An 18,430-nucleotide genomic window follows, 5' to 3' on the forward strand; every position below is an offset into this window, starting at 1 on the left:
TGCAGCTATCTCTTTGAGATTCTGAATTTAATTCCTTTAGATATATACCGAGAAATCAGATTGCTGGATTACATACTAGTTCCATTTTTAATTATTTGAGCAACCTCCATCCTGGTTTCCATAGTGGCTGCACCAATTTCCATTCCCAACAGTGTACAGTGGTTCTCTTTGCTCTACATCCTCAACAGACTTATTATTTATTTCTTTATAATAGCTCTCCTAACAGGTATGAAGTGATAATTCACTGTGGTTTTGATTTGCGTTTGAAAGCCCAATGATCATTATTGATGTTGAGGACATTTTCATATTCCTCTTGGCCATTTGTAAGTCTTCTTTGAAGAAATGTCTATTCAAATTCTTTGCTGGATTGTTTTTTGTTTGTTTGTTTTTGCTATTGAATTGTAGCAGTTTCTTACACATTTTGGATATTAACTCTTTCTCAGATATCTTTTGTGCACATATTACCTCCCATTTCTTAGGTTGCCTTTTCACTTTATTGGTGGTTTCCTTTTGTGCTGAAGCTTTTTAGTTTGACATCGTCCTATTTATTTTGTTGTTGTTGTTGCTTGTGCTTTTAGTGTCACATCCAAGAAATCACTCCCAAGGTCAATGTCAAGAAGCTTTTTCCCTGTTTTATTCTAGGAGTTTCACAGTTTCAAGTCTTATGTCTCAGTCTTTAATCCATTTTGAGTTAATTTTTGTGTATGGTGTAAGATGAGGATCCAGTTTCATGACTTTTTATGTGAATATCTAGTTTTCCCAGCACCATTTATTGAAAAGACTAGCTTTTCCTCATTGTGTATTTTTAGCACCCTTGTTGAAGATAAGTTGTCCATATATGCTTAGGTTTATTTCTAGGCTCTATTTTCTATTTCATTGGTCTGTATGTCTGTTTTGATGCCAGTACTATATTGTTTTAATTACTACAGCTTAGTAATATATTTTGAAATCAAGAACTGTGATGCCTCCAACTTTGTTCTTTTTCAAGATTGCTTTGACTATCTGGAGTCTTTTCTGGTTACATATGAACTTTAGGATTGTGTTTTCTATTTCTGTGAAAAATTCCAGTGGGATTTTGATAGAGATTGTACTGAATCTGTAGATCATTTGGGGCCATGTGGACATTATTAACAAAGGATAAATTCCTAGAAACATACAAACTACCAAGTCTGAATCAAAAAGAAACAGAAGGCTTGAACAGACCAAAATCAAATAAGAAAAGCTCAGGATCAGTCTTTCGTAAACTCCTCTAAAAATGGAAGAGGAAGCACCTTCAACTTCATTTTATAAAGATAGCATCATCTTGATATCAAAGCCAGACGAAGACACTACAAGAAAACTATAGCCAGTATTGATGAATATGCATAAATCCTTAACAAAATATTAGCCATTGATTTCAGCAGTATATTGAAAGGGTCATAAATCAACCAGGTTGGATTTATCCCTGGGATACAAAATGGTTCAACATATACAAATCAGTCAATTAACAACAACAAATAAAAAGTTAAAAATGACAGGGTCATCTCAGTAGATGCAGAAAAAGCATTTAACAAAAGTTAACACCATTTATTGATAAAAAAAAATTCTCAACATGTTAGGTGTAGAAGGTACTTACCTCAACATAGTAAAAACCAAATATGAAAATCCCACATTTAACATCACATTCTTTGGTGAAAACTGAAAACTTTTCTTATAGATTCAGAATATAGCAAGGATGCCCACTTTTACCACTGTTTTTTTCTACACAGTATTGGCACTTCTTGCTGGGGCAGTCAGGAAAGAAAAATAAATAATAATAAAAAAAAAAAAACCAGCAACATTGGAATTGTAGAATTAAATTTATCTCTCCAGATGATGTGCTCTTATATGTATAAAACCATAAATACTCTATAAAAACAAATGAACTAATTCAACAAATTTACAGGATATAAAATCAACAATCAAAAATCAGTTCCATTCCATACACTAACAAATTACTTAAAAAAGAAATTAATAAACAATCGCTTTTACAGTAATATTGAAAAGAATAAATTTCTTAGGAATGAACTTAAAGGAGATGAAAGATTTGTACACCAAAAAATATGAAACATTGATGAAAGAAATTAAAACAGTCACAAATAAATGGAAAGACATCTGGTATTTATGGATAGGAAGAATTCATATTGTATAGTCCTGGGCTGTTCTTGTTGAGAGGTTTTTAATAACTGATTTAAATTCCTTATTTGTTTTGATCTGTTCAAGTTTTCTGTTTCTTCTTGATTTAGTCTTTATAGCTTGTATGTTTCTAGGAATTTATTCATTTCTTCTAGTTTGTCCAGTTCTTTGATATGTAATTGTTAATAATAGTATCTTGTGATCAACTTTATTTCTGTGGCATCAGTTGTAGTGTCTCCTTTTCCAGTTACGATTTTGTTTATTTGAGTGTTCTCTCGTTTTTCTTTGTTAGTTAACTAAAGTTTTGTTATTGTTTACCTTTTAAAAAATTAACTCAGTTTCATCGATCTTTTCTGTTGTCTATTCATTATTGCATTTATTTAAGCTCTAATCTTTATTATTTTCTCTCTTCTCCTAATGTTCTTCTTTTTCTAGTTCCTTGAGGTATAACATTAGGTTGTTTATTGAAATCATTCTTCTTTTCTCTCCTTAGTGCTACTTTTACTGCATTCTATAAGTTTTGATATGTTGTGTTTTTGTTTTTGTTTTTCTCCAGATATTTTGTACTTCTTTTTTGGTTTCCTTTTTAACCCACTGGTTGTTCAAGAGTGTCTTGTTTAATCTCCATGTATTTGTAAGTTTTTCTGTTTTTCTTTTGTTATTTATTTCTAATTTAATTCCATTATCACTGGAAAAGATAATTAGGATGACCTCAATCTTAAATTTGTTAAAACATTTTTTTGTGGCTTAGCATGTTCTTAGCATGGAGAATATTCTTTGTGTCCTGGAATAGAATGTGTAGTCTGCTGCTGTTTGGTGAAATATTCTGTGTATGTCTGTTAGGCCTGTTTGAACTATAGTGTTAGTTTGCCGTTAGTCAGCCGTTTCCATATTAATTTTTAACTTTTTTGTCTGGATGATCTGACCATTATTGAAAGAGCAGTATTGAAGTCTCCCATTGTAATTGTATTGCTGTCTACTTCTGGGTTTAGATCTGTTAGTGTTTGCTTTATATGTTTAGATACTCCAATGTTGGGTGCATGTATATATATATTACATACATATATATACATACATATATGTGTGTGTATGTATATATGTATAGATATATAGATATAGATATAGATATAGATATAGATATAGCTATAGCTATAGATATAGATATAGATATAGATATAGATATAGATATAGATATAGATATAGATATAGATAGATAGATGTGTATGTGTGTGTGTATATATTTTTTTTTGAATTCCTCTATCTTCCTGGTGCATTGACTCTTTTATCATTGTGTGAAGAACTTTTATCTCTGTGACAGTTACTGACTATTTTGTTTAAGTATAAACATCTCTGTTCTCTTTTGGTTACTATTTGTATGGAATATTTTTTTCTAGCCCTCCACTTTCAACCTATGTGTGTCCTTAAATCTAAAGTAAGTTTCTTGTAAGCAGCATATAGTTGGATCTTGTTCTATCCACTCAATCACTCTATATCTTTTGTTCAAGAAGTTTAATTCATTTCCATTTAAAGTAATTATTGATTGGTAAGGATTTACTTCTCAACTGGACTCTAGAGTTTTTAACAGTCTATTTTAAATTGATAACAGCTTAAATTAAATCACATACAAAAACCCTGCACTTTTACTTCTCCCCACACAGATTGTGTTATTGATGTGAGAATTTATTTTTTCTATACTGTGTATACATTAACACTTTTTTGTGAAAGTAGTTATTATGAATACTTTTCTTTTTTATATTTAATACTAGGATTAAAATAATGTATATACCACCATTACGATATTACATTACCGTTTGTTTATATATATTTACCTTAATCAGTGAGATTTCTACTTCAATATACATGTGTGTTGCTATGTACATTAGCATCATTTTCTTTCAACTTGAATAATTCTGTTTAGCACAGTTTTGTAAAGCAGATATAGTAGTTACAAACTTGCTAAATTTTTGCTTGTCTGGAAAAGATTTTACCTCCTTCATTTTTAAAGGGTAGTTTTGCTGACAGTTTTAAATGATGCTATTCTTGTTTGGCAGTGTTTTCTTTAGCATTTTGTATATATCTTACCACTCTCTCTAAACATTCAAGGTTTCTGCCAAGAAATCTGCTCGTAGCCTTATGGGGGTGGGAGGTGTCCCCTTGTATATGATGAGTCGCTTTTCTCTTTCTGCTTTCAAAAGTTTCTCTTTGTCTTTGACTCTTAACAATTTGATTACAGTATGTCACAATGTAGGCCTGTAGGTCAAGCCATTTGGTGTTTTGGGGGCTTCCTGAATCTGAGTGTCCATTTTCCTCTTCAGATTTGAGAAGTTTTCAGCCACTATTTCTTTAAATAATCTTTCTTCCCCTTTCTTTTTCTCTTCTCTTTCCAGGACTGCCGTAATAGATATCATTTGTTTGCTCAGAGGTGGCCCATAAGACCTGCATGCTTTCTTCATTCTTTTGTTTTTTTGTTATTCTAACTGGATAACTTCAAATTACTTGTTTTTTAAGTTTGTTATTCTTTATTCTGCTCGCTCAGATCTGCTGTTCAAGCTCTCTGTTGAATTTTTCAGTCGTTGTATTCTTTAACTTCAGAATATTTGCTTGATTTTTTTTATTGTTTCTTTCTCTTGAACTTTTTTTCATGTATTGGTTTCTTTATTTCACTTAGTTGTCTATCAGTGTTCTCTTGTGGCTTACTGAGCTTAGGATAATTTTTTTTTTTTTACCTCTTTCAGGCAGTTCATAGATCTCCATTTCCTTGGGGTTGCTTACTGGGACTTTGTTTTTTCCTTTGTTAGTGTCATGTTTTTTTGATTCTTCATGATCTTTGTAGCCTTGCATTGGTATCTGCACATGGGAAGAAGCAGTCACCCCTTTCATTCTTTACAGACTTCCTTCTGCAGGGAAAATCCTTCACCAGTCAACCCAGCTAGAGTTTCTGGGTGGGCTGGCTGGTGGGAACCATGGGCAGGCAGGCCTGCTGCCAGGATCCATAGGCTGGTGGGCCTGCTGCCAGGTTTTGTGGGCAGGCAAGCTTAGTGCTCTGGTCCATACTGAGGCCATGTTATTTCCAAGAACACTCTATAAAGTAAATATTATTTTTACCCATCTAAACAGCAGAGATTTCTAAGTGATTATTGCCTTTACCTATATGGCACTAAAAAATGCCTAGTTGGGTATAAAGACTAATTTAAGAGGCAGACATTAAAATATTCACATATAGTCATATATACAATGCTAAGAAGATCTGTGAAAGAAGTACTAGGCTTCAGAGAGGCTTTCTAGGAGGACCTAATTCATATTGGAGGGTGAGGAACTCTCTATGAAAGTATACTTTAGCTTTAGACCTTAGATTTATTTTTTAAAATACTACAAATGAAAATAATTTTTAAATGGTAGGAGAAATTTTATAGATACACATATTTAAATAATAAGTAAATTTGACATTAATGAATAAAATGTGAAATCTAAAATAGAATTAAAATGTAAAATGATAGTCACTGCTTTATTTAAAAAATAACATGCTTAATTTAGAACATTTGAAAAATATATAAAACATAAAGAAAAATTTCTTGTTTCTCATAATCAAAAAATAACTGCTTTGAATGTATTGGTTTATTTCCAATATTTCTTTTTTCTGCAAAAAGAAATAGTAAAACATTTGGTTTCATACTCTGCAATACTCTACTACAATTGCACATTAATGATAGGTATTCAAGTGGTATGGTACTTGTGTGTGCTTCTAACTGGATAACTTTAAGTAATTTATTTTTACAATTTTTTCTTTATCCTTTTACAGGCATTTGCCTGGTGGCCTGACTTACTGGCAGAGCATGCAGAAAAATTTTGGGCTTTATTCACAGTGGATATGGATACTGCACTGGAGGCTCAGCCACAAGACTCCTGGGATAGTTTTCCTCTTTTCCAACTGCTTAATAATTTCCTCAGAAATGACAGTAAGCACTTATATTTTCTTTAATATATGAAATGTTATGTGTGCGAATGGGTATTTACAGAGGTCTCGCACTAGCTCGACAAGAATCAACATAGATATCATTGACATTTTTCTCATCCTTCATGAGTATATTAGGCCAGGGTCTCGGGGAGACCAGTGACACCCCACATTGCTCCACTGGCCTGTAAAGTTCCTCTTATTCATACCCTCCTACATTCATCAAGAATGAATAACATAGGCATCCTTCTCGTTGTACTTTTTGAATCAGAAAAACTTCAAAGGTTAGCATTTCTAAAGCACCTAGAGAACACTTACGTCTCTGAAAGATACCTTAGAAATTTATCATTATTCTTTAAATCATGCTACGTTAAGGCTTTTACTAATATGCATTATGATAATATTGTTTTTCTGAGAGGGATTCTACAGATGATAGTGTAATGTTGCTCTATAGTATATCTTACTCTCTCACTGTTTAGAAATTAAAGAGATTGTAAAGGTTCTCTATTGAGATGTTTTCCCAATGTAATAACTTTTATTCTGGTACACGGTCTTCTAAAAGGCAGCACAAACCTAGTTTTTCATCAGGATTTTATGTGATTTTCATCAGGATTTTATGTGATCAGCATTGCTTAACATACAGATTCCTGGGCACTTCTTGTGATGATTCTTTTTAAAGTTTCCCTTAAACCCTAGTGTGGTAACTACTGACAGTCTTTGTTTCAATACAGTGGATATAGAGTCACTAATTACCTATTTGATAAAATTCTGCCTATTATAGATCTGGTTGACCTCTGCCTCCTCCTAAACTCTGGTTTTGACTTGTTCTACTTGATCAATCTAACAGCCTTCTTCTACTGTACATTTTCTTCTCTAAATCATTATTCCCAGATCATTCAACTCTTCTTCACATGATAGGGTGTTCATGCTCATCATCCTTCTTATCACCTTTTTCTCAATAGACCTCACTCCTTTCCCATATTGCTGTGGAGTGAGGTGTTGGCAGGAACAAGTACTCACAATTGACCTAAGGAACCCAGCCCCCAGTGGGAATTGCCTTCCTTCTGTCCTGTCTCCCTGCGGCCCATGGCTGCTCCAGCACTCCAAGGAACTTAGTCACCCTAGCTATACGTTAAAGCTTTCTGCTACTCTATTTCCAGGACACCGCTACTATGTACATGTAGGTTTAAACTTAAATTTGTTTTTATATTTATCTTTGTTTTTTTTTTCTTTTTTTTATAATTTGTTCATTTTGTTCATCACTCTAGTCCATTATTTCTTACTTTTCTTTGGTTATTCATCCCTACGAGTCTCTGATAAAACTACGACTGCTTTACTAAGTAAAAAAAAAAAATCACATAGGTATGAAATTGTGTGTATTGGACTCCTCATGGACATCTGGATTTAGGACACCAGGTTTAGAACTTCTGTTATAGTAAGAGAGGCATCATGTTATGGTAATTAATAACATAGGCTTTAATGCCAGACAGATTCACATCTGTCTCTGACACTTGGTACTTGACCTTTGACAATAGCTTAAACTCTGTAAACTTTAGATTCTTCATCCATAAAAGAAAGAAAATAATAATGCCTACAATGTCATTGACAGTAAGGATTAAACAATAGCTCACATATAATAGATGTCCAATAAATATTATAGATATTAATCTATTAAAATTTCAGTCTTGACTCAGCCATCTTATTTATTTTCCTATCCAATTTCATTTCCAGAAGATCCTATTCAAAAGACAAAGAACTAAAATACAATTTCTACTTCAGATTCAATCATAATGTCTGCTCTCAGAAGTTGCTAAACCCACATTTAATTATCCATATGTGAATCATTCATTCTGCAAATTATCCTCAACCAGTTTTTAAGTTCCAGTTTCGTTCACTTCTGCCAGCTAGCAGACTTCAGATGACCTTTTCATTTCCCAGTCTCTTACCATCATTCATTTTCTGTGCAGAAATTACCACTTAAGTTTAGTATTATCTTACATATTATCTTAAGACAAATGTATACCACTAAACGTGCTGCCAAAAGTAAACATATCAGTCATGCATTGAGTACTGAAATGAGAATATGTTAATATAAGATTGTTTCTAACTGCTTTCTCCATTTACATGAAAACTCAAGAATTGATCATATTTATATTTATTTTGACTTTTATTAGAAGATGAAGTATTTATTAATGATGATAGTCAAACAGTAAAGATGATGAATTATTTAACTTATTAGAATTTATTTGTAGAGAAAACAAAACATGTTTTAGGTTTCTTACAGACTTTCTTAGAGAAATTGTACTGCGATTTCAATAAATTAAATATTTATTGAAATATTTATTTTAATATTTATTTTTTAGGATTGCAATTTTATTTTATTTTTAATAAATATTTTATTTTATATTAGTTTCAAGTATGCATTATGTTTGTTAGACATTTATAATTTCAATATTTTTAAGAAGAGCTCTTACATTGCAAGTGTAAATTTATGAGAATTCTATCAAAAAGAAAACGAAAATGAGAATAACAGAAATTTGATTTCAGCCAGACTTGCAAATATTTAATTCAAAATATTTTCATATTTCTCTTCTGTTTTAAGCCATTTGTATAACATTGGCTACTATTAAATACCTAAAGTATTATTTTATGTTATTTTGATATATATAATCATCAAAACACAGAAGTGTTTATTACTGACCTATTTAAGTATTATCAGTTTAGGGGGTAAGTCTAGATCTTGGCCTTGATTTTACTGTCATTAACATATTTTAGAAAACATCAGTTATTTCAGAGAAAAAGAGCTCCTTCGTGTAGTGAGGTAAATAGAAAAGTTCCCCGGTACCATAATTTTCTTTGGTATTGGTAGTATGGTGTGGTCTGGGGCCTTGAAGTAGAGCACAGTGACTTTCCTCCCAAACTCATAATGCCAAAACCACTGAGTAATATCTCAGGAGTTGGTAAAACAAGTTTTTAATAATGATGAAGAATTTATTCATAATTATATGTTTATTAAATTCCTGAACTATTTAGATAGTAATTTAATGAATTTAATCCAAATGTTAAATGTCAACCTGTGGCTGTCCCCACATTGTCCTTTGGAAAGCCAATGTGAAAAAATAAAACTTCTATCCTTTTAAACCCCATGACAGAAAGATCCTAACATCATTGCCATAGCATGACAGTTTCTACCATAGTGACCCAATTAGAGTTACAGTTCAAATTCTAATTAATTACATCTTTAACCAGCCAAGGGCAATAAGAACAAATTGCTCTGAAATGTCCAATGTTAGAACCAGTGATAATTTGCTGAATAAGTGCTTATTGTTTCCTCACACATGATATACCACTAATTATATAGAGATTTTAAATGGTTATGATTTATTATTAATAATGTCACATACTTATTTTACTTTTCCATTATAAAAATTACTAACATGTCTCCAACTAATGGAGGTATTAGTTAGAATTTGTACTTTCCGCCTTGAAAATTTTATAGCTGAGGTATTTTTGTCTTTGAAATGACTAATATATATGTTCTCATTGGTCATTTGCCATCTTTTATCAAAATCTTTATGCTTTGTTATTCCAAAATAGCTGTTTATCTTTTGGAGAGTGGAAGAGATCTCAAACTTCTTTATTTTCCAGCTGAGGAAACGGAATCCCTAATTGGCAATGTGCCTGGGAGGGGCTTACTCCCGGGGAATCAAGGACGAAGGTAAATTGGAGGCTGATCTTTTGGTCTCCAGTTCTGTCTTGGTCTACAGTGACAAAGGCACATTCTGGGGACATTTGTAAAATAATATAATCTTTTTAAGGAAGATAGGAGATTCTTGAACTTTTATTTTTACTTCAGAAATTTTATTTTACATTGTAAGGGCCTCGAGTTGTCGTGAGAAGGAAGAGAGTTGGTTAAAGGTACAGGAATGACCAGATAAAGGTATGTACTGTCTTAGCATGTATGTTATGAAATGTCCATGATGAGAATTCCAGGGACTGAACTAATTAGTGGGGAAAGGGAGTCAAGAAAGCGAATTCAGTTTCTATTTTTAAGGAGGAAAAATTCCTGTCAGGAGTGTGCATCTTTCCTTATAGTTGGGCGCGATTAGAGAAGTTTTAGTCTTAAGAACCCTCAGAGATGAAATGTGGTTTTCCTCCAGGGAAGAGTACCAGCTACACCACCATTTTAGCACTGTCCCTAATCTCCTGCCCCTCACAGACTCACTTGCTGATTCCCAGAACAGGACTAATGATGAAAACACATTCAAACTCCTTTGCTTCTGTCCAAAAAAAGACTGTGCCCCTATTCATCTTCTTCCCCCTGCCTCCATCCACCCTGATCCACAACCCAACTAAAGAGACAATTAGATGGACAGTCACTTTAAATGGTATCTAAGGAAACAGCTTTGAAAAAGAGATGTATTAAAATCGAAGGACAATAAATGTTTTCATAATGGAACAATTAACATGGCATTTAAGTGATACCGAACGACTACAAAGCTAGTACAAATAGATTCTACCTCGCATGCTATTTTCCGCAATTGTCGGTATTGATACGACAAGTGACTGCTTCTGACAAATGAAAGCCATCTGCAAACGGCACAAATCATTTCTTTCAGCATTACTGAGAGGCAAACTTGGAGCTAGTCACCTTTTAATCTGTGGATATGCTAGCAAGTGGCAAATGACCATTCTTTTGGGAACTGATTCCCAAGTGAAAAATGCCACGATGCTGCTTCTTTAATTAACAGCCTTTTCACATTGCTAGCACATTAAAGCCATCCCAAAGAACACTGTGCTTACATAATCAACGTCACAGCATCTCTGCCTAAACGAATAATAAACGTTCGAGCTCTGCTCTAAGTGAAAACCTATTTTCCAAGACTTTCACCTTCATAAAGATGGGCTCATAAAAATCGAAAAAAGAAAAATTGGAATGTGGTCTCATGAGGATAAAAAGGCTAGTGTTAATAATTAACAAGGAGAGTGAAGTGGAGTCAAATTAGCCATAATAGAGCCCAGAGTGACTGGCAAAGTCACCTCTCATTATCAAAAAACTCATTAAGAAATGAAGAGGTGGAAATCCCGCTGGGTTATTCTCACACTTAGGCTGTATCAGAGATGATTTTTCAGATTTCTTTCAAATGAAGAACTGTTAGGTCACCATATTGTATATTAGGTTAATCTTCAAGCTTTGAAATATGGAGGGCTGACACCTGCGTGTTATTCTACCTCAAGTGCTTAAATGAGCTCTGCATCTGAAATTCATGAATTGGTGTTTATGGCTACATCTGTGTACATACGTATACTAGAAACAATGCAGAAAGGATATAACTTCTGGATCATAATAGGGCCGCATGCCAGCTTAGTTTTATAGATTGGCACTTTTACAAATGATGAAATGACCACAAAATGTGAAAGTATATTTAACATCAATTCCCAGAGTTTATTGAGTTCCAAATTGTGTGTCAGAATTTGTTTTACTGGCCTGTTCAACAAAAGAAATATAACACAAGGAGTCACTAGCTTTATTTTTTTACAACTGAATTCTGCAGTACTACTCTAGTTTCTTTACTACATGTAGACGTTTTTAAATTTTAATCTGCTTTATATAGTTTCTTAAAATTCAGTGCCTTGAAGAAAATAATCTGCTCTACATGACTCTGTGGCCTTCACTGTAGATTTGTAGGAACATCTGTAACTCCTGAAGCCATGAACATCAGGAACCCACACCTGGGTTTGCTGTATTTGGATTCGTTGCCTAAAAAGTAATGAACATTGTTAACACCAGTGTGCGCATTCTTTGTTACTTTCAATGGATAGATGAATGGAGATAGATATATATAGATATATATATATATATAGATATAGATATATATCTATATATATATATATATATATATATATTCTTAACAAGTTGCCCCAAGGGGAAAGGAAGGGTTTGTAGTGGCTTTAGGAGATTATTATTCTAGTAAAGGTATAAATTAAATATTATCAAACTGTATAAAATTACTTATCAAATTTATAATTATAAGGAGAATAAAATCCAATGGGATACTCTCAGAGTTTCCTGTAGGGGGGGATTTTCATTGATATTTATTCAACAGACATTAATTGAGTGCCTACTTCATGTGCCAGATACTTGGCTGGGTGCTGTTCCTAGATCTCAGGGTGTTTTTGTTTGGTTGTGTGTGTGTGTGTGTGTGTGTGTGTGTGTGTGTGTGTGGCATGTGTGTGTTTCCTTTTATATAATGCTGTTCTAGGCTGAATTACTTCTGACTTTTCTTTTTAAGCCCATATTCATATATCCTGTGAGAGTCTTCATTATATGCATTTGTCAACGTAGAGTGACCTATTAATTTCATATTTCAGTCCGCTGTGCTTGCATTGTTCACAACTGGTACAGTTCATAGTCCCTTCAATGATTTTTTTTTTTTTTTGCAAAGTCTGTTGTTTTACTGTGGTTGGTGTTGTTTATTGGATGAAGAATTACTTGTTTCCTTCCAAGATGGCCTAATTAGAACTTTAGGGGGGGAAATATTTTTTTCTAGTAATCCACTAATGCCAACTAATTGGAAGGGGTGGTACAATGTAAATGGTTTATATGGGCTCAGGAGTCAAAACATATTTTTACTCTAAAAACAGTACTGTAAGTCTTTTATCTACTTATTCTTTATTTACCCAGTGATTATTGTCTCAGTAATTGTTAACTGGATCTTAATTTAAATTCTCTGTTGAAATCTTACTATTAAAAGCCTATGACAGTACTTTTGTAAATATAAAAAAAAGTAAATAATGTAAATGTAAATAATTTTGGTATGTAAATAATCGACATTGATTTATTATTGGGTTGTTCAAAATAATTGGGCACATCTGCACCCTCGTTTACCTTTTATTTAGGCCCTTTGCCTTCTTTCTGCCATTTCTAATTGTACTGTTGCGCTTCCTGTCATCGATGCTCCATTATTTTCTGACAAGGTGATATTTGGAAATATGGAATTTTTTGGAAAGAAAAAAGATTATTTATAGCAACAAAGTAGATGCTGATCCTCCACTTTTGTTCTTGTAACCACTATTTGAGACTCTTTCTGAGCAGTTCTTTATGCTTCCACACCTCATGTACAATGTCAGAAGCATTCTTGGGTGAGGCCACGTTGAGAACTTGTCTTTTCCAATGAGCTGTTGCAATGGTACCTTGTAAAGGCTTGATTTGGACAGGTGGCAGCCTCAAATCATAACCTATCCTTCTTAAACCATATGGAGAAGATAGAAGCACTCATTCTGATGCCTGGGGCTACATATTAAGAGGGATTTTGACAGTGTCTGATAGGAGTGGAGTGCAAACTGGCATATGGGCAACTGAGAAAAGGAGCATACATTTACATACACAAGTGTACTGTGGTGTGCGTTTCTGCAGTCTTGCCTTTTGAAACTGAATTTTCCCTTTTCTTTCTCCCTCAATATGTATTTTCTTTTAATTTCACATTTCTCCTCTTCCTCTCTTTCTCCTTCTCACTCTTTCCATCTCTCCCTTCCTTTCTTCTCCTTTTTCCTGAACCTAATTACCAAAGAAATAATACTGCCAGTTGCCAGTTTTCTAAAACTTTGGCATATGGGTTTATAAATTGAGTTTTAAAAAATAAAAAGGGATACTCTGCTGAAACATGAGTAGACTTTTGGTCAGAATTCAATATTTGTGACAAGTCTTAGGAAATATAAGAAATCTCCATTTTCTTCTAATTCTGCAGGATGTAATGGTTTGCTATCAAGGGTCATGACTGAACAGAGAAAATTCTCCCTTTGCTATATTCATTAAAGTTAGAGACATAAAATAGCCAATATTCATACCCACTAGAATTTAGGCAGTCTGATTCTGGATGTATGGGTCAAAAATAGGATTTCTTATAACAATATCAATACCATGTATTTAATATAAAATATGAAGAGGTACATTGGGCCTCACTAGGTTCTTAGACAGTCTCCTGAATAATAACATAGTAATCTTAATATTGTATCCAAGTAGTCATTTATTCAATAAGCGTTTGAGCACATGCTCTGAGCTAGGGACTTGGCTGGATACTATGACTACAAACATGGTCCCTGCCTCAGAGACCTTGCACTTTCAAATGGAGAAAGAGATATGTCAGCAAGTGCAGAAGTCTAACAGGCCACAGTGGAAATCTGTACAAAGTAGAGAGTAAACAGGGGAAACCATAAATGGGCAAGGGGACAGCAGGATGAGGCATTTCAAGAAAGATTTGGAGGAAAAGTTGTATACTTGAACTGAACCGTGAACATCACAGGAAACAAGGACAGGCAAAAGAAATGAGCCAGAGAGGTCATTTTAAAACAGATCATGGATGGTTTTCATACCATGCTAAGGCTTTGAGAGTTTGTCATTATGATCCATTAAAAGTTTATAATCTTTAGAAGGGACATTATTAGTTTTATATTTTAGCAAACTCTTCTGCTTGAGATTTTAAGAAGATGAATTGGCAGTGGGAACATTTGGAGCCTAAAGATTGGTTAGGGGATTATTGCGTTATCAAGGCAAGCGATGAGAATGCTAGAGCTAGTGCAGCAGCAGTGATGATGAAGAGAGGAAGTGGAAGTGATAGAAAGACAATAAGGATATAAAATACATAGGTCTTAATTACTATTTGGGTATAGGAATTGAAGGAAAGGTCTGTGGTACGAGTTTCAGGTTACTGGTGGACAGTCTCTATTTTCATTCTCATGATGGGAATACAAAAGAAGCAGACTTGTTTAACAGGATAATGAATTTAGTGCTTATCAAGTAAGTAAAAAAAAAGAGATCTTGCCAAAAATAAATATGAATCAACTGTTACTTCATCTTAGAATTATTATAACATTTCACAATAACATTGAATGTGATTTTCCTTACATGCTTCTTCATTTTAACAAAGTATGACTTAATAGCTAACATAGCCAATCTCTAGATGTGTAATAAAGTAGCATGTGAACTAATGAGATTGGTGCTTATTTGTAGATGTAATAATTTGTTACATACTCATGTGTATTCGTCTTGGAGTACTTAAAATAATGACAGTACCTATCAAGATGTACAGCCTGAAGTTCTTCATATTTTTTATTAGTAGGCCTTATAAATTAAGGCTTAGGCTACAGTCTAGCTGTATAGCAATGTAAGATTGTCAAAACTTTCGATGTGCATTATAAGCACGTTGACTATTTTCACAGTGTTAATTCATTTTTCAATTCATTGAATAAATGGTTTTGCTTAATTTTTTGACTTTTTCATATTATAACAATTTTCAAAATTCTAATTCTCAAAATTTATAATTTATCTAAGATGTGGTGTAATGTGTTGGTTATTTGCAAGATTTTTTTTCAACCTAAAATAATGTATTGTACTACATTTCTAGGTCTTAGAAGGTCTTATGATGATGGTAGTTTGGACAGATATATGAATGGGTGGACAAACAGATAAAAGTTTATGGTAATATAAATTGAGGGACGACGGTATTATAATTTTGTGTAAATTAAGAGGGAGCTCTGACATAAAATTCTTGTTCTACTGTCTAATGACTAAATGACTTGGACAAGTGTCCTAAATTCTGTGTGCCTCAGTTTCCTTATTGATAAGACAAAGAAATTATAGTGCTTCTCTCATAGCTTTTTTGTGATGATTAAATGAGAGAATTCATATCAAGCAGTTAGCACCACACTTGACACTCTAAAAATGCTAGTGCTGAGAAGGAAGAGAAAGAAGAAAAAGAAAGTTGTTAAATAGAGATCCAGTAAATTCAGATTTGGGTATAGTTTTTATTTTGCTTAGCACAAGGATTTAGATGCTTTGAGAATATTTTATCTGTAATGTTCAGCGTCCTTATTTTAGGTGAAATTTAGTAAAAGGAACTGAATTATATGATCTATAGTACCTTCTAGCTCTATGATTGAATCTCCAGGAATAAATAAAGCTTCTTTCAGTGTGCTAATGAAAACATCATTAAGACAATATTAGTCTCCTAAATAACACATTTATCCTTAAATATGATTATCATTCCTACTTTAATAGGGAATCTTTTAGCATATAGATAAGCCAGGAAAGATTATATAACCACATAAAGTACTAAACCATATCAACTAGAAATTTTTTAAAAAAGTGTTGTATTTCCTTCTGTATTTAGAATTACTTTCTATTCTTATGTGTCTGTAATTTTCCAACCTCTGGCAAATTTTAAAATTACTTAAAGTAATATATAGTGGTAATTTTCATATTCATTCCACCATAGTGTCACATATTTTGCCCAAATCTTAAAACACTATTTAGCCTTTCTGGATATTTTTTCCCTGAAGGAAATTATGTGGGAAATATATTTTTTCCCTGAAGGAAATTATGTGGGAAATATATTTTGCTGAGTATTTTATGAGAAACTACTATTAGAGTTGCTAGTAATTAGATTAGTAATTATAAGCTGTTCACATCCATAAGCGAATGGGATTACTGAGAGTTTTTCCCCCATTCTGCACCTTACCACTCTGGCTCACGCCACCACAGTCACCACCACCACCACCACCATCGTCATCGCCATCATCATTATCCTTTACCTGGTCTTTTGCAATAAAGAACTTCACACTAACTACCTTCTCTGCTTCCACTCTTGGCCACCTACTCTATTTTTCACATAGCCACCAGAGAGAGTATATCATGGCACTCTTCTACTTAATAATAATAAAAGGAATAATGCTTCTCACCGTACCCAATAAAAACCATACTTCTCACCATGTCCTACGATCTAGATATCACTTGAACTTTTCTTCCCCCCACCCCCCTCTGCTCCTGCCACACTGGCTTTCTAGTCCTTCTAAAGCCCACAACTGGGTTTACATGCACTTGAAAAATATGTATCATCATCCAAAAATTACAAATTCTTTATTGAATATTACTTATCATTATTTTGTATTTTCCTAAAGATTCTCTATTTTTTTATGGTGCAACATAGGCACATCCTGAAGGTCTTAGTCCATTTGAGCTGCTATAATCCACAGTCTGGGTGGATTATAAACAACAGAAATTTATTTCCTATAGCTCTGGAAGCTGGGAGTCTAAGATTACGTTATAGATAGATTCGGTGTCTAGTGAGAGCCTGCTTCATAAAGAGCTACCCTATGTCCTCACATGGTGAAAGGGTAAAGGGGTTTTTCTAGGATCTCCTTTACAAGGATACTAATCCCAAAATACTAATCTTGGGGGTTCTGCCCTTATGACCTAGTCACTCTCCAAAGCCCCATCTTCTAACACCATCACATTGGGTGATGGGATTTCAACATAAGAATTCAGGCGGGGGGAGGAGGGGACACAAACATTCAGTCTGCAGCACTCGATGATGTTTTAATGAAAGTATGCGCTGTGCATGGAAAACATCCTTCTTCTGTTGGAGGTAGGTGTACGTTGCCCAGCAGTCTGGTCCCAGTAGCACAAATTCTAAGACTTCTATAACTGCTGTAGGTAGGGTGTTCCATACCACGATTCATTCAAGACAAACGGACAACTGAAAAATGCAAATGATGTGATGACAGTTTTTAATGGCACGTGTGGGAAATCAGGTGACTAAAAAGAAAATCCACAAATAACTAAAAAGTTCACGAGTTAGAATAGACCTTCCCAAGGCCACAGTCACCCTCTTGGTGAATTTAACAAGTGTTTCTCTGAGAAGTAATCAAGCTTAGCTCTTAGAGTTAAACAGGTTCAGCTCTTCTGTGATACACAGTACAGCATAGGGAGTGCAACTCTGTTTACTTGCTATATTTACATTTGCCGGGACCTTCAGGGGATCCAGCAGCTCCCTTGAGTCTCTAGCAAGTGGTCATATGCCTCGCGTGTTAAACCTCTTAGAAAGTAAAAACATACCACCTTCCAGCAATGTTTTAGAGAACTGTGTTTTTTGAGAGCCTTATATAGAAGGTCAATAATACTTGTTGATCAGTTTTCATGATTTCATATTCAATGCGAGGAGCGAGATCCATTATCATCTGTATTTTATTAGTTCTTCTGTGGCAGATTCTTTCAGGAAAAGTTCTTTTGCCCATATTTTCCAGATGCCTGCTATTATCCTCTGACAAACATGTTTTTGCTTGACTATTTCAGCACTTTTATGTAATGGAAAATTTCACAAACACTTGCAAGAAATCTTTGTACCCTTGGTTGTCCGCTACGTCGATCTCATGGAATCCTCCATCGCCCAGTCAATTCACAGAGGTTTTGAGCAAGAGACATGGCAACCTGTCAAGTACGTATCTTGCCTAGTGCCCATAGAGCATCTGCCCCCTCTATCCTGACCT

General features: G+C 33.9%; 1 protein-coding gene across 20 annotated transcripts in view; it reads left to right on the forward strand.

Moving 5' to 3' along the window:
* CADPS2 (calcium dependent secretion activator 2) overlaps positions 1–18,430 on the forward strand; it is a 465,193-nt gene that overhangs the window by 390,787 nt on the left and 55,976 nt on the right. For all 20 annotated transcript variants that reach the window (XM_036230978.1, XM_016125157.2, XM_016125160.2 and 17 more), the window contains 2 exons: positions 5,954–6,110; positions 18,237–18,378. In XM_036230978.1, the coding sequence (XP_036086871.1) occupies positions 5,954–6,110; positions 18,237–18,378 (299 nt within the window). The remainder of the gene's footprint in view (positions 1–5,953; positions 6,111–18,236; positions 18,379–18,430) is intronic.

The sequence above is a fragment of the Rousettus aegyptiacus genome, unplaced genomic scaffold (assembly GCF_014176215.1).
Source record: "Rousettus aegyptiacus isolate mRouAeg1 unplaced genomic scaffold, mRouAeg1.p scaffold_m13_p_13, whole genome shotgun sequence".
In the NCBI taxonomy this organism is placed as follows: domain Eukaryota; kingdom Metazoa; phylum Chordata; class Mammalia; order Chiroptera; family Pteropodidae; genus Rousettus; species Rousettus aegyptiacus.